Source organism: Echeneis naucrates, chromosome 8 (genome assembly GCF_900963305.1).
Source record: "Echeneis naucrates chromosome 8, fEcheNa1.1, whole genome shotgun sequence".
Lineage (NCBI taxonomy): Eukaryota > Metazoa > Chordata > Actinopteri > Carangiformes > Echeneidae > Echeneis > Echeneis naucrates.
Window position 1 is genome coordinate 18,706,435 of NC_042518.1, and position 15,394 is coordinate 18,721,828.

At 41.4% G+C, this 15,394-nt stretch overlaps 1 protein-coding gene across 2 annotated transcripts; it reads right to left on the bottom strand.

Moving 5' to 3' along the window:
* Positions 1-8,244: 8,244 nt before the first annotated feature.
* On the bottom strand, positions 8,245-14,738 carry ppp1r35 (protein phosphatase 1, regulatory subunit 35). Of its 2 annotated transcripts, none has more exons than XM_029508721.1 (6): positions 14,613-14,738; positions 13,193-13,389; positions 10,764-10,881; positions 9,684-9,799; positions 9,502-9,592; positions 8,245-8,863 (listed from the first exon to the last, which is right to left on the bottom strand). In XM_029508721.1, the coding sequence occupies exons 2-6, from the start codon at positions 13,382-13,384 to the stop codon at positions 8,559-8,561; spliced, it is 822 nt and encodes a 273-aa protein (XP_029364581.1). In that variant the 5' UTR covers positions 13,385-13,389; positions 14,613-14,738; the 3' UTR covers positions 8,245-8,558. The 2 variants fall into 2 exon arrangements, with proteins under 2 accessions (XP_029364581.1, XP_029364580.1); XM_029508720.1 differs by having other exon boundaries at positions 10,761-10,881.
* Positions 14,739-15,394: the final 656 nt, after the last annotated feature.

The window sequence follows — 15,394 nt, forward strand, 5'->3', positions numbered from 1 at the left end:
GTATTTACATGTAAGTCCAGTTTTGGTCTGGTCCAAATTATTTGAATCAATTTAACTTTGTGCATACCGTTTTGGCATCAGGTCAATCCTCAAAGACGTCAGTAGAGGGCACTGTGGGCACTTTAGAGCAGTGCTTCTCAATTATTTTCTGTTACGGCCCCCCTAGGAAGAAGAAAATATATTCCCCACACGCTTTATTCTAGTACGGCAGAAAGCATGTTCCGCGGGGTCACACACGTCCTCCCTGGCATCGCACGCCCCACTATTTGAGAAGCACTGCCTTATAGAGATCGTTCATACATGCTCTGCTCATGCGCAGCTCAATGTTAAATGAGTGACGGGGGAGAGTGATAAAACGATTTCTCACTGGTGTTGATGCAGAATTGACTCTGTATTGTGTGATCTACAAAGATCTTTGCTTTTAAATAAATCTAGATGACAGTACTTCAACGGCTCCGACTGATCTTCTCACATCAACCAACTGGGTTTAGTGACTTCAACAACGCTAACTTTGGCTCTCTTCTTTATTACACGGTAAAATTGTGTTAATCTAACACTTAAAGAGTTAATTTTAACACTGTGTCAGTGAACATATGGTCCTGAGCTACAGAGTGTAAAACTTACACTTAACATAGTGTTAATTTTTCAGAGTCAATTTAACTCTGAAATTAGTTAACATTTTACACTACACCACACTGAGAAGTGTTTACCAAGTTTTACACTGTGAGAGATATAACACCGATAGTGTTATTTGCATTTGACTCTTAAGAGTGTGTTAAGTGTTAATCAGAATTTACTCTTATTAATTCACTCATCATCAGTGTTAAACCTTGGGGATCTCTCTCTCTCTCTCTCTCTCTCTCTCTCTTGGTGGTTGTTTCGAGCAGATCACCTGGCGGATTCTGCGGGGGGTACAACGTCATCAGGAATTCCCCGAGAGCGGCTCCGCCTACCTCGCGCCCTCGCTGCTCCAGCTGTAGCCGAACAGCTGATCAGCTGGGCCAGCCTGTTGTCTCCAACCCCGAGTATAAAACAAATCAGATTTATTTGTATAGTGCCAAATCGTAACAAAGTTTCATCAAGGCACTTTACATATAGTGCAGTGCTAGACCAAACTCTTTATAAAATTATTTAAAGAGACCCAACAGATTCCCCGGATGAGCAAGCACTTGGCGACAGTGGCAAGGAAAAACTTCCTCTAAGAGGCAGAAACCTCTAGCAGAACCAGGCTCAGGGGGTGGTGATGAGTCACCACCTGCAGGCTGAGGACGGGGAGACAGGGAGAGGAGAGGAACTGGGAGAGACAGAGAATTTGGCAGAACATGGTTAGTAAATGCAGTATATATTCTTAGAACTGGGTGAAACTGTGTGTTTTCAGAAGGATGGTTCTTATCAGCATGCAAGGGGGGAGGAAAGGAGAGCGAACGAGAGGGAGGGAGAGAGAAAGAGGGAGAGGGTGAAAAAGAGGGTAAGAAGATGAAAAAGAGAGTAATATGTACACCTTCTAGTCAAACTTGACAGGTCCTTTGATCTTAGTTGACCTTTTGACCCCTCCCCTCTCGACCAATGAGAGCGTTTCCCTGCTCCTAACCACTCCCCTAGTGTTTCCACGCCCCTAGCGATGAGGTCACAATCAGTCACATCATTCGAGGGCAGCAAATTCATTTCCAGGTTGACAGGCAAAGAGGGAGGACGTGTTTTGCTAGAGTGAAAGGAGCAGATTGAGTATGTATTTCTCTCTCTCTCTACGAAGAGGAATGATATTGACAATACAATGGTATTCACACAACAATATAGAAAAGAGAGTTTTAAATCATCTGAAAGTTGTGTTTTCTCCCTATGAAGGGGCCTCACTAGGGTCTTTTGAAATTTTCGGTTTCGTCCGTTGTTCAAACCTCTGTTGTAATGAAAGGAGAGGATATTGACAGTGATATTCACATGACACAGAGTGTTTCTCTCTACTTTGCAAATCAGGATTGAGTGGAGAGGAGGTAGGTTTTCACCCACTGATCCAACCATAACCACTCCCCTAGTGTGTCCACGCCCCTGTTGATGAGGTTACAACCAATCAGATCATACGGGGGGTGGGCAGGAGCAGAATGGCGCTCAATTCATATAGAGGGTGACAGGCAAAGAATTTGGACGTGTGCTGCACTGTTGAGGTTTCTTGGTTTGTTTTTTTGCGAGAGTAAGAAAAATGGCTGAAAACAACATGAACTCAGAGTCTGCCGCCCCGAATGTGGTAATTGGCGAGACTCCTGTTATCATCAATTACGTAGAGCTTGTCGAAATTCAGACTCCAGCACGCGAGGCTCTCCACAGAGAGTGGAAACTGTCGGACGGCAAATGCTTTATGAAAAAATAAAAGTTGTATTAAAAAAGTACAGTCTCGCAGATTTTTTCATAAACTCTGGAGAGGTGTGGGTAGAAATAAAAGACACACACTCCGAAAGCTTATTTTGCTGAATTACAAGCATTGTTGTCCGCTTTCTCTAATCAGGTCGGCAGGCAGTGCTCTGGAAACCAGGCAGCAGTCATTCCGGGTCAAGATTGGGTCCTGCTGAAGGTGCACAAAAGAAATTGGACTGAGCCCAGGTGGACGGGTCCTTTCCAGGTGACGGAGAGAACGTCACACGCAGTAAGACTCAAGGGCAAAGTTGACACCTGGTACCATTTGAGTCAGTGTGCAACAGCAGAGGAACCCCTCGGGACAGTTGCAGAAGTGCAACAAGACCTATAAGAAATGCGCACAGAACCGGCTGGTTCTGAAACAGACCACTCTGACAAAGAGGCAGAATAATCCTCTGGAGTGGTCCGCCGGGACAAGGTAGTCTACCCTTGTACCCAGAAGACCAAAATGAGTGGGAGGTGAAACAGTGCTCCTTCTCCGACACGTAGCGTGCCAAGCTACCACCACACAGATTTGTTTTGACACCCAAATATGCTGCTAGACACCAATGGGGCAGTAGCCGTGATCTCTTATTAGAGATCAAAAGGGGGAATTGTGGGGAATTCATATGTTTGACTCATAATCTGGTAGTGTAACAGTAAAGCAGGACAGCTTACGTAATCATGGCCTTGAGGAGCTGCTCGAGCAAAGTAGAACAGCCTATGTAATCATGGCCTTGAGAAAACTGGTCTGAACAAGAAAAAGGGGTGGGGGGGGACCCACGAACTGCAAAGACTCATTGTCATTCGAACACAGAAAAACAATTCCATAGTAGGATAATAAACCAGAGCATAGGGGGATCCAGGGGGTACAAAATACGAGGACCTCTCTTTGTTGTTCAGAGCATTTTCACACACAGCGCTTGCATGAAATGCTCTCCAACAATCGTTGAATAAAGAAAAGTGTTTATCCTCACCCGGTTTACTTGTCTTCGCATTAATTTGGACTTTGGGACAGCAACCAAGAGAGGAGCATAGCAAGTGCGGTTGCAACAACAACAACAACAATAAATAAATAAAAATAAAACAGAAGAAGCGAACAGAAAAAAAAAGAAAATATAGTCCTTCTTGATTAATTTACTTTTATTGATGGTAAAACTAGTAAAGAAACTGCATAGTATTTGAAGCCATCTACTTGTTGCGATTATGCTCTGCCCAGAGGGGTATACTACTAAGGAAGCTCAACAAGGCCAGGCTTTCTTTGGGTGAGCTGGTTCGACAAAGCTGAAAAATCCAACCAGAGATAACGTGTATCAAGACGGTAGTTATCAACTTGATTTGTCGACCCAGGCTTACCTCAGGTTTTGTGCGCCTTCACATAAAAAGGTGCGTTTAGGCGTCATTTGGCGCTATTTCCGCCCGAAAAATTGTCCGATTACTTGCTGCATATTTTAGCCAAGAGGAGCAGATTATGACAATGGAGAGCTATGAAGAGTTCAGACCGATAGTAACAGCTAAGTGTAGCGGCCCACTTGGAATTATCACAAGATGCAGAGAGCTTCGACTGGTGTTCTACTTTTATTCTCTCCACCTTTCACCACTGGCATTTTAACACCTTCTGACACCATCAAAACTATGAAAAATGACAGAAATACAAATACCATAGTACAAGATTTCAGTAAATAATACATACAAATCGCGTTCACATTTTAAACTTAAACAAATAATGATTTTAGTCAAATCAAACAATGAATTTTACTCGAAATTACCATTTTTAAGACTGCTGTGGATTGCAGCTCTTATTCAAATAAAATTACAGTTTCTCTCAGTTTTAAATACAATGAACCACTCGTGTTCTGCTTCCAAGGGTGCTAAGTTTGAGCTCAGCCTGCTAGCAACTCGTCTTCCACACGCACACCTCACAGTAACAGTCCTTACGTAAGAAATACAATGACACAAAAAACAAAACAGAGCAACCCAAGTGTCAACACAGTATGCGACATGTTAATATTTTGCTTGCATGTATTACCAGTTCTGCAGTATCGTGAACAGGTGGTTTTGCCGAGATGGTAAGTAAGAAGTCTAGTGTCTTCGATAACAGGAAGTTACGAAATACAAGTGGTGCGCTTCAAAATAAAATTACAAAAGTAAAGTGGCATAACTTATAGATGAAAAAATAAATGCCATTTAGACTCCCACCAAATCCTGCTACAATGAATGAGCAAATACACAAGAAGCAAATGAATTGTACAGGATTTCTTGAACTCTTCTCCATCTCTTTGTAGCGTACAAATCCTCCTTCACAAATACTCCAGGGGGAGGAAGAGCAACTTCAGACTTCATCATGATGAGATGATTCGGTGTTAAAGGTTCCAGTGCATGAGGATCATTGATCATCTACTGTTTACGGGCAACTGTTAATAATTGTCATGGCCTCATACAACAGTGTCCTTAGAGAGGCATCATCAAGTTGACCTGGGCACTGGGCGAAGGTTGCATTCAGCACATTTCTAATGGTTCTAATTGGTCGTTCCCAGACACTGCCTGTATGGCTGGCAGAGGGGGTGTTGAAGTGAAATTCACATTGCTTCTCAGACAGGAAAATTTCCAGTAGCTTGGTGTTGCATTGTTTAAACTCATTTCTGGCGCCGATAAATTTAGAACCTTGGTCACAGTGTAGTTGTTGGACAGTTCCTCTGAGGCTGATAATGCATCTCAATGCATTGATGAATGAGTCTGTCGACAAATCTTCAAGCATCTCGATATGGACAGCTCTTGAGTACATGTGAAAATCAGGCCATATCTTTTGTATTCTTTACAGGCTTTCTTTACAATGGGCCAAAACAGTCCATGCCGCTATTTGTAAAAGGTGCTAAGGCTTCAAGATGTACTTTAGGGAGTTCAGCCATCCGCTGGTTCTCTGTCAGCCGTTGAAGTTTCCTGCAAAGCACACAGGTGTGTATCAGTTTAGGTGTGTCCTAAGCTCCATTTGTGTCTGGTTTCGACCCTGATGGCATGTCTTTGCATGGCAGTGGGACACAATCAGTTTAGAGATATGACTGTTGTTCGGTAAGATGACTAGGTGCTTGATTTTGTGGCAGAGAGATGGCTTTTTTAATCTCCCACCAACACAGAGAAGTCTTTCAGACCAGATAGGATCAAGACTGAATAGGGAGCTCGAGTTTGGAAGCTCTTTTTCACTTTAAAGTGGGGGGAATGTTTGCTGCTGTACAATTTTAATCACTGCTTCAGCAGCCTTCTCATGTTCCTCCACAGTCACATGTTCACTATATTGGTTTTGTTTAGAAGTCAGTCTCTTGATTCTTGCAACCACCTTTACAAGTGTTGTCCATGAGGAAAACTTACTCAGAAGCTGGAGAATGTCGCTGCAGTTTTTGGCTTCAGTTGGAAGCACCTGAATTGTCTTGACTTCAGGATCACCGGCGAGCAAGTCTGCTGGAGTGCTGGGTGTTGGATGTAATTCACGTTCCCAGAGAAACTTCGGTCCTCGCAGCCAGTTCGTTGAGTGAATGTCTGAAGCATGAAGACCTTGGGATGCGTGATCTGCCGGGTTTTCTGAGGTATCCACATAATACCACTGACTGGGATTACTTTTATCTCTAATCAGCTGAACACGGTTTGCAACATATATGTGGAACCTACGAGCATCATTGTTGATATACCCAAGCACAACTTGTGAATCAGTCCAAAAGAATTCTTGATCAATTTTCATGTCAAGCTCACCATTTAACATGACGCTTACTTTTACAGAAACCACCACTGCTGCGACTTCAAGTCTTGGGATACATGTGACCTTTGAGGATGCGACCCTTATTTGTGATAACCAATTTTCCAATTGGTGTTCTATTACTTGTAGTGCCAGCAGTGCAAAATGGTCTTGGCAGCAAATCCAGACCAAGCACAAGAATATAATCCAACGTGGTATGTATTCATCACTCTTTTAGTGTAATGTGGATGATACACTGTGTAACATATTATGTGTTAATATTATCTGAGGCAAACAAGAAGAAAAATGACAGGAGAAAGACTGGAGGGGCCCCGCTGCTCAGAGGAGCTGGGCCTTTCAAACAATGAAGGGCGGCAGATCATGAAGGAGATACAAGGGGGTATTCAATCAGACCCAGGTGCTGGCAGCTGCCAGCAGCAAGTTTTTGTCCATGGTATGTATAAGTGCTTTGGTAGTAAAATACTAAATGCATATTTATTGTTTCTCAGATGAGAAAAGTCTTAATCCAATTTACAGTTGAAGGAGACACCCTTGCTGACCCCCACACAGTTAACTGTCAAAGAAAGTTGTCATGTACTCTTATCTTTGTTTGCTGTGTTGAATCCACTTTAATTAATTTGTGGAACAGTAATAATAGAGAAATGAATAATCCTTTTAAATTAGAAATAATTATTTTTCTTTCTCATTAATGTCACAGGAAGAGGCCATCATGCAACCCTCCATTCAGCCTGTGGACTCCACCTCCAGGCCCACAGGAAAAAAAAAAAAAAAAGTGGTAAAGTTTTTATCATTTCAGTCCTACAGTATGTCTACTTTTTTAAAGTGACTGATGAACTTACTCATCTCTGTTGCTTGATGTCCTATTAATACATCTTAGATCAGACGATGTGAGGGTCCTTTATAAATGAAATCTAGAGCTAGATAATCAGAAAAAAGATGGAAATCAAAAAACTGAAACTGAGATCCGACAACTAGAGTATAAGGCACTGCAGTAAATGGTACTTGAAAATGTTTTGTTAAGCATGACTGACATTTTATACTTATGACTTTTCCTTTTCCCAGGAAAGGCAGACTTTAATAAATAATAAAACACATTCTGTTATAAATAAAACACATCTTGGTGGAGTTTTTTTTTTTTTTTTTTTGGGTGAAAAACTACGGCTGATGGCTTCGTTTGGTAGCATTACTTGCATATGCTTCAACAAGCTTGCATTTGTAACATATTCCCTCAGCTGAGAATCTGTAGCGCTCACAGGGAATATCGTCAGAAAATGCCAACCGATCACTCCGGTCTGGAAAAACTCTCTCCCTCCAAAGAGCACCTCTAACAACTCAGGCACCTAATTCTACTGGATTTTCCAGAAACTGTGAGGTCATGTTCAAGGATGACTGGTGAAGGGGCAGCGCTTTTTATAGCTGACTTTAAGCCGAAAGTCAGAACAAAAACTGGTCCAGACCAGGTTACGTTTGCAGCATAAGTCACCCCGGTGAGCTAGACAGCTTAAAATAGAGCCACCTTCGTGAAGAGCCTGGCTTTAGGCTCAATATAGCTTGCTAACGCACTAATCTAGCTTCGTAGTACACCCCTTAAGTGTATGGATTTGACTTTCTACAGAAACAACTAAACACACAATTATGCATGCTGGTGCGTGGACTTCAAAAACTATTTTGTAAAATTAACATTCGACAAGTGCAGCATGGTGGCATAGTGGTTAGCGCTGTTGCCCCACAATAAGAAGGTTGCAGGTTTGGTTCCCAGCTTTGTGTGCAGAGTTTGCATGTTCTACTCGTGTCTGTGTGGGTTTCTAACGGGTTCTCTGGTTTCCTCCCACTGTCCAAAGACATGTTTAGGTTAGGTTAACTGGTGACTCAAATTTGTATGAGGTTTTTTTTTTTTTTTTTTGGGGGGGGGGGTCTCTTGTGTGCTGGCCCTGTGTCGGACGAGCAACCTGACCAGGGTGTACCCTGCCCTCACCCATTCTGAGCTGGGGTTGACTCCAGCAACCCAGAAATGGTTAAGTGGTTGAAGATGATAAATATTCTACACATATGTGAAAACCAAAAGATCAGATGAACAGAACAGAATCAATTGTTCTATTTTCTATTAAAATTATTTATTCACATTCAACTTTAAATAAAAATATTTACATACACGCCGAGACTTTAATGATACAATCAAAGTAATAGTGATTTGATGAGGAAACTGAACTGTTTTAATGCCATCCACATGGAAAGACTCAAACAGGAAATCAAATCTGTTGAATTAGTTAAATCTACTACTCATAAGTCTATGACTACTTAAAATGTATTTGTTTAATCTAGAGTCTTTTGTTTGTGTCTCTGTTTGACTAGACCAATAGTAGTACATCATGATCATGACCTCCTCCCAGAATTCAACCGACCAGAGCTCTCCTTAGATGCATCAAGGCGTAGCCTCCCACCTACTTTGTCGCCTATAGAGGTCAAAGGTTGGGCGTGTCAGCCTTTGTGATAGGTGGGACTTTTGGCTAACAAGTGCCTCATCTGGAGAGAAGGGCTTCTGTCTCAGCAAGTCAGAGGGTATGACGTGGAGGAGGGAAGGGCCCTCTACTGCCTTGATGTTGAAGATGTGGGAACGCATGACCAGCGGCCGCATATCTTGTTGGACATAGCCAATCAGCTGATCCTTCTGCACGTCAACACTGACCAGCGAGTTGAAGAGCGAACGAGAGCGAGAAATATTCACTACTGCAATGAGAGAAAAACAGAGAGATGCAAAGAGCCATATGTGTCAGAGGAGCAACCTGGGAAAATTACTTGGCAGCATTTTTATTCAAGAAAGTTACAATTTGGCATCACATTAAATTGACTGTGTTGATATGTCTGCAAACCTTAACCCTAACCTGCTATGAATGGGAAGGAGGAACTAATTAAATAAATAAAGTTGCAAGCAGTGATGAACGGACTCATTCCCATGGCAGCTTGGAGCATGCTGGACACTTACAAAATAACGGCCCTTAAATGTTTGGCTGGGGGTTATGTGCGTGCAACATTTTGAGAGTGTCCACTATGAAGCACTCCTACCACACCCACCAGGTATAAGGGATGAAAAAGATTTTTTATCAAATCAAATGTATTTATATATTCCCATATCTTAACAAAGTTACATTCAAGCACTTTGCACATACAGCAGTTCTAGACCTAATTCTTTATCGACCTCTTCAAGAAACCTAACGTATCTCTCCAAGAGAAAGCACTGGGCGACAGTGGCAAGGAAAAACTTCCTTTAAGAGGCAGGGAGGGCTCAAGGACTTGATTGATATCCAGCTTCCCCAAAATCTGAAGACATGTGAAACAAAGCAAATGAGAAGTGCTTTGTGTGTTACCTTCAGTAGCTCGACTACTGATCAAGTTCTTGGTCCTTTCTGACTTCTGCAGAGTCTTCTGAATAGCCCTCTGGACATTAAACTCAGTGCTCTGCAGGAATATAGACATGTTACTGTGGCAACTGGCTGTTAATGGACTCAGTTATGATTTTAATGATAGTATATTGCTTAACAGTATAAACCTGCAGTGACTGAAGCTCTGCCCTCAGGGCAAGAGTAGTGTTGAGCTCTGCCCTCTCCGGACAGCCCATATCTGAGTTGACTGCAGCAACAGGAGACTCCACCAACTGTCTGGGGTCTCCCCAGGAGGGCAGGAAGAAAAAGAAGAAACTTTTATTGATAATTGTGTTGACAGTTACTACCGAGATAACCTGGCTAATGAGAAGAAATGTAAATAATAATGAGACAATGGGAAGCCTGACTCAACAGTACCAATTCTCTGTTTGATGTAGAGTAAAGTTAATCAAGTTGCAGGTAAAATAAAATGTGACACACAGTTGTGTATTCAAGTCAAATTCATATCCTGAAACTCAGCATGTGTGAAGTAGATGCAAGCATCCAGACATGAGTAGAATCAATCAGACCCCTGGCCTATGACATTACTTCAGGACAGTAGCGTGATACAGCTGACTCTTCTACACAAAGATCTCCTACAGAATTTTGGAAGGGATGTCTTTTTGGTTACCATTTTAAAGTCAGAGAAAAATAAATGATTATATTCAAGCCTTCAGCTGCCTCATAAATGAGCATGTTTACTGTTGATCCTGGCCAAACCAAGGAGTAGATCTTTTCATAAAAAATGGTGAGGTATTATTTGTCTGTTTTTGTCTCAGTACAAGGTCAATTGAAATTGTAAAGTTCGGCCATAAGAAAATGTGCCCCCTGCTCCACTTTCTGTTTTGCCGACATCACTGCAGAGCTCCAACATATCACGTTCTCAATGAGGAGGCACACATGAATGTTGGTTTGGGACAAGTAGACCTTCAACATTTCATCATGTTGTGCTTTTGTTTGGTTTGCTTTGTTGGGTCAGTGTCTGAGACACTGTGATCAAAAAACTGTCGACTCTGCACAGAAGTGAAAATAAGTGATCTCCACAAGAAGTAATTGCACACCAAGAAATCTGTTCAAATGTTGGACCTCTAAACTTGGAAGCGGGGGGGGGGGGGGGGGGGGCAAAGCAGACAAGGTTGCCAAGGATTTGGTCAAATAGTCCACAAAATCACATGGTGTGTAGCGATATTATATGCTCTGATTACCACGATGACACCCTCTGCTTCCTCTCGGACCTCTGTGTGGCTGCTGAGATGGGGCATTGTTGCTTATTGTGATGTGACACTCAGGTGTTACCTTGACGACCAATGGATCTTCAAAACACACCTTAAGGAGAAACAGAATGACACAATCATCACATGCACACACAAGTTTTACATAAGACATCAGGATTACATCCCAGGGTGACATTATCATACAACTCAGACCTACAGGAGAAAATAATACACACATCAGAAAAACATTATATCATGCACATGTTTGACTGACGCAACAGCAAGTGCTTGGAATCTTTTGCAGTATATTAGTGTGCTTTTTGTCCGTTAATGTTTCTGTTCAGTGTTTCTATTCATCAAATAAGAGGATGTCTTTGTATTACAGTGTACAGTGAACTCTTTTACAGCAAATGTTTTAAATGTTTTCAATATCATTGCTCCTGTCAAGGTTAGAATGGTTAAAAGTAGGCAAAAGGTGCTATGGAGACTTGATCAGGGCACAGAAAAAGGAATGCCGGAGAGCCGAACAGAAATGGCGCAAGTCAAAGCTTCAGATTCATTATTAGATTTATCAAGAAAAGTTATGTGTTCAACCAGACTTTGAGTATAACGAGGGAGAGTTCTCACTCTCACTCATCTTCATCTGCTTTATCTGTATCCGGCTGCTGGAGCCAATCCCAGCTCACATTGGGCGAGGGGCGGGGTACACTCTGGACAGGTCGCCAGTCCATCGCAGGGCCGAGGGAGAGTTATTTTTTAAAAATCATCACAAGCTGGAGTAACAACTCTCACGTGCTGCTTGCTACAGTAAACAGATTAACAAAAACCTTCAGTTTCACTGTTGCTAGACCTAATATCTATATCTAAATGTAATGAGTTTGCAATATTCTTTAATGACAAAATTCAAGGAATTAAAAATGCGATAACCTCCACAAGACAAGAAACTACTCCGCATCCAGCTAGACACCTAAAGCTGACACATTTCACACCTGTCACTGACAAAACTGTTGAAGAGAGCATCTGCAGTCTGAGCCCACCAACATGCTGCCTTGATGAGTTACCCACTAGATTTCTAAAGTCTGTGATGAGGACAAATTGCTCAACTAGTCAGCATCTCACTTCAGACTGGAATATATTAAGGCCTCAAAAACAGCCATTAAGCCTCTTCTAAAGAAGAGCAGTCTTGATATCACAGTACTGAACAACTACCGGTCCATATCAAACCTACCAATCTGAAGCAAAGTCCTGTAAAAAGCTGTATACCAACAACTTACTGTGCTTCTCCTGTTTAATAGTGTTTTTGATACTTTCCAATCAGCATTGAGACAGCTCTGATCAAGGAGACTAATGATATCCGCCTGAACACAGACGCAGGCAAAGTCTCAGTCTTAGTTCTGCTGGGCCTGAGTGCTGCCTTTGACACAGTTGACCATGTGATTTTATTACAGAGTTTAGAAAACTGGGTGGGAATCTCTGGTACTGCTCTAAACTGGTTCAAGTCCTATCTCGAGGACAGTATGCACTTTGTCGAAAGTGGCAACTGTCTCTCAGACCTAATGGCTATGACCTTTGCGGTTCCCCAGGTGTTAATCCTGGGCCCCCTATTGTTTAATCTGTACATGCTTCCATTAGGCAAGCTAATTTGCAGCTATAGTTAGCTGCATATTAGCGTACCACAACTATGCAGATGACGCTCAGATCTATGTGTCACTGACGGCAGGTGAACATGGGCCATTAGATACACTCTGCCACTGCATCGAAGAGATCAGTGTGTGGATGAAAAACAATTTTCTCCAGTTAAACTCAGACAAAACTTAACTCATTGTTTGTGGCCCACAGAACAAAGAAAAAGAGTTATCAGTCACCTCAAGACTCTTTCTCTAAAACCTAATAATCGGGTTAGAAATCTAGTTACTCCATACCAGAGGAAGCTGTTATTACCAACAAATGCTTTTGTATAATGTATTAAATAAATTTAAGTCAGTGTGTTCAATACTTTTCCCGTGTCATTCCATTTTATTACATATAATTACACACATCTAAGATTTGGTTTCTTTGCATGCATGGGTTTCATGTTAGTAGCACCTTTAGAAATATATTCACTGAGAAAAATTGTGACGTGTTCTATAATTATTTTACCCGCTGTAAACTACCTAAGCCCAAGGAAGTGGCTCTTGAACTAGACATAAACTAGACTTAACTTCATGCATAATTGGTCCATTGGATCAATTAAGTCTCTCTCTTAGTAATTAGAGTCTCTCCCTCTCCAGAATGTAGGATGACATCTCACTTTACACCACAGGATTACTGTATGATCCAACTGTACACCCATAAAGAATACAGGAATGCCTCATACTACACAGATCAGGAATAGAGGAGAACCTCAGCATACATACTTCAGGGCAGGGACATAACTTTGGTACCTGTGTGTCTCTCTTTTTTTGTGACTGTCCGCGAGGGTGGTGCTTCAGCTGTGAGTTGCTGGTCTTAGGAGTGGAGCCGAGAGTAATGGAGAGGTCAAGTTCCGGACAGCCAATCATAAAGGAAGTGGATGGGAAAGAAAGGGGGACAGGGTGAGGGGAAGGGGGAGGAGAAGGTGTCGAGGTAGAGCTCATCTCAACTGGAAAAAAGCAGAAATGATACATGTTTGATGACTGATAAAAGGTTGATTTATCATATAGATAAATAGGACCACAGCACCCGAGAGGAACATAAAATCTGTTCTTAAGGTCAAGAGTAGTGACTGAAGCCAGGTGCAATTATCAGCACTAGGATTGGGTACCATGAGAATTATATCGATTCTGGTAATTATAAAAATCTTGATTTCAATTCCATTATTTGCAGAGAATAAAACCATAACAGATATTTGAGGAACAAAATCCATACATTTATTGTTGGGACATTTAGGCTCTCAAAATTGGACTGCCAATTGTGACATATTTTTCTTCTTTCATTTTTAAAAATTAACATACCTCTTCTTTTAAGGATGGATAAACATAAAAAAATTGCATACCATAACAATTTCTGAGGTAAAGAGCAGTGACTGAAGCCACAGTCACTGTCAGCAGCAGCACCTGCTGTCCAGAGCCAATTACTTTACTACCTACCAGTGGCACGCCTCAGCAATGGCTGATGAGTTTCTAAATTGCTGAAATAAAATAAGATAAATGGAACTTGGATCCATCAATAAGACGGAGTGACAAAAAATAAAGCATTTGAAAGGAAGAATAAATTTCCTGTTATTATTGTGATTACTGAATGTTACAGCTTAACTTTGTTCCTAATTATAGTAAATGTATGTCATAGTCAGACAAAATTAAGTTTATTTGCAGCTACTTTGTGTGAAGTAGAATGACACAACAACAAACACAGCAGATGTGTTACAGGACGTACAGTAAAAAAAAAAAAAAAAAAGAAGACAAATATTTGCTGTCGATAGGACTGACTTTGCATTATTTTGTACTATTGTTGTACTATTTATATTGTGAGAGATGTCAGGATTTCATAAATATTTGCACAAAACCTGAGTGAGAGTGTGTGTGTGTGTGTGTGTGTGTGTGTGTGTGTGTGTGTGTGTGTGTGTGCGTGTGTAGACCCGGCTCTGGATTAATTGTTATAGATAATCCCCAGGCAATGGGGACCGTTAGCTTGTTGTTATCGGAGGTTTAAATGCGCGATAACTGTAAGAGTGCAACAGTATCTCAGCCTTCAATTGTTTACACTGATTGAGTGACCCGGCAGACAGCTGAGTTACGGACACGGGGCTGAATGTAATAATAATTATTGTACAGAAAGGAAAATAGTACAGCTCTGGATCCAACTACGTGTGTTTATCATCGCTACCTGCTGGCCTTCTCTCTCTCTCACGATGGCAGATAGGTTTTTCATCAGCGTTTCGCGAAAAACGTTCGTCGTTAAAAAACGTTAGTCGTTTAAATTAGCCTCGTTTCGGTACTTCCGCCTTTTTCTTACACTTCGTCATCGTCATCGTCATCATCTTCTTCTACTCGTGTAATGGCGGTTGGAGAAGCTTTTAGGTGTAGTACCGCCACCTTCTGGAATAGGCTGTGGCTCAGAAAGGCCTTTTACCTATTCTTAAACTTAGCCCTGTTCTTTTGAAAAAAAAAAACCAAACAAACAAACAAACAAAAAAAAAACTAAAGTACTACCCTGAATAATAAACAATGGCGGCACCAGGGGGCGCTAGGTGATGCTGTAGCTACCCCTATAATAGCAATAGCACCTGCCTAGTCTGTGTGTATATATATATTTAAATATGCAACAGAAAATCTCTGGAGCCACTACTGATACTAAATCTCGTGAATTCCTCTCTGATATCGACACGCAATAGTGCATAAAGATACTGTCTCATCATTCATTATATTTACCTGTTTCATGCTTTTTCATGATGAATAAAGTGCTATTTAGCCCTGTGTGACCGAATATCTATATATAATAATATTATCTAGAATCTAGATGTTATATCCTTCTCCTTTTCTCCTTTTTCTCTATGAACTTTTTTCTGTCAGCATTTTTTTTGTCTGCATTTGTCCTCATAGTTTAACACCAGGTGTCAATGTTATATGAGATTGGTGCAGTCATAGTCTTGTAGATAAATATTTTAT

Excerpts from the sequence above, each read along its gene's own strand:
- ppp1r35 (XM_029508720.1), bottom strand. The coding sequence starts at position 13,384 with ATGAGCTCTACCTCGACACCTTCTCCTCCCCCTTCCCCTCACCCTGTC. Across the intron at positions 10,882-13,192 it reads AAAAAAAGAGAGACACACAG|GTGTGTTTTGAAGATCCATT; the intron begins GTACCAAAGTTA and ends TTTCTCCTTAAG. Across the intron at positions 9,800-10,760 it reads AAGCAGAGGGTGTCATCGTG|ACCCCAGACAGTTGGTGGAG; the intron begins GTAATCAGAGCA and ends CCTCCTGGGGAG.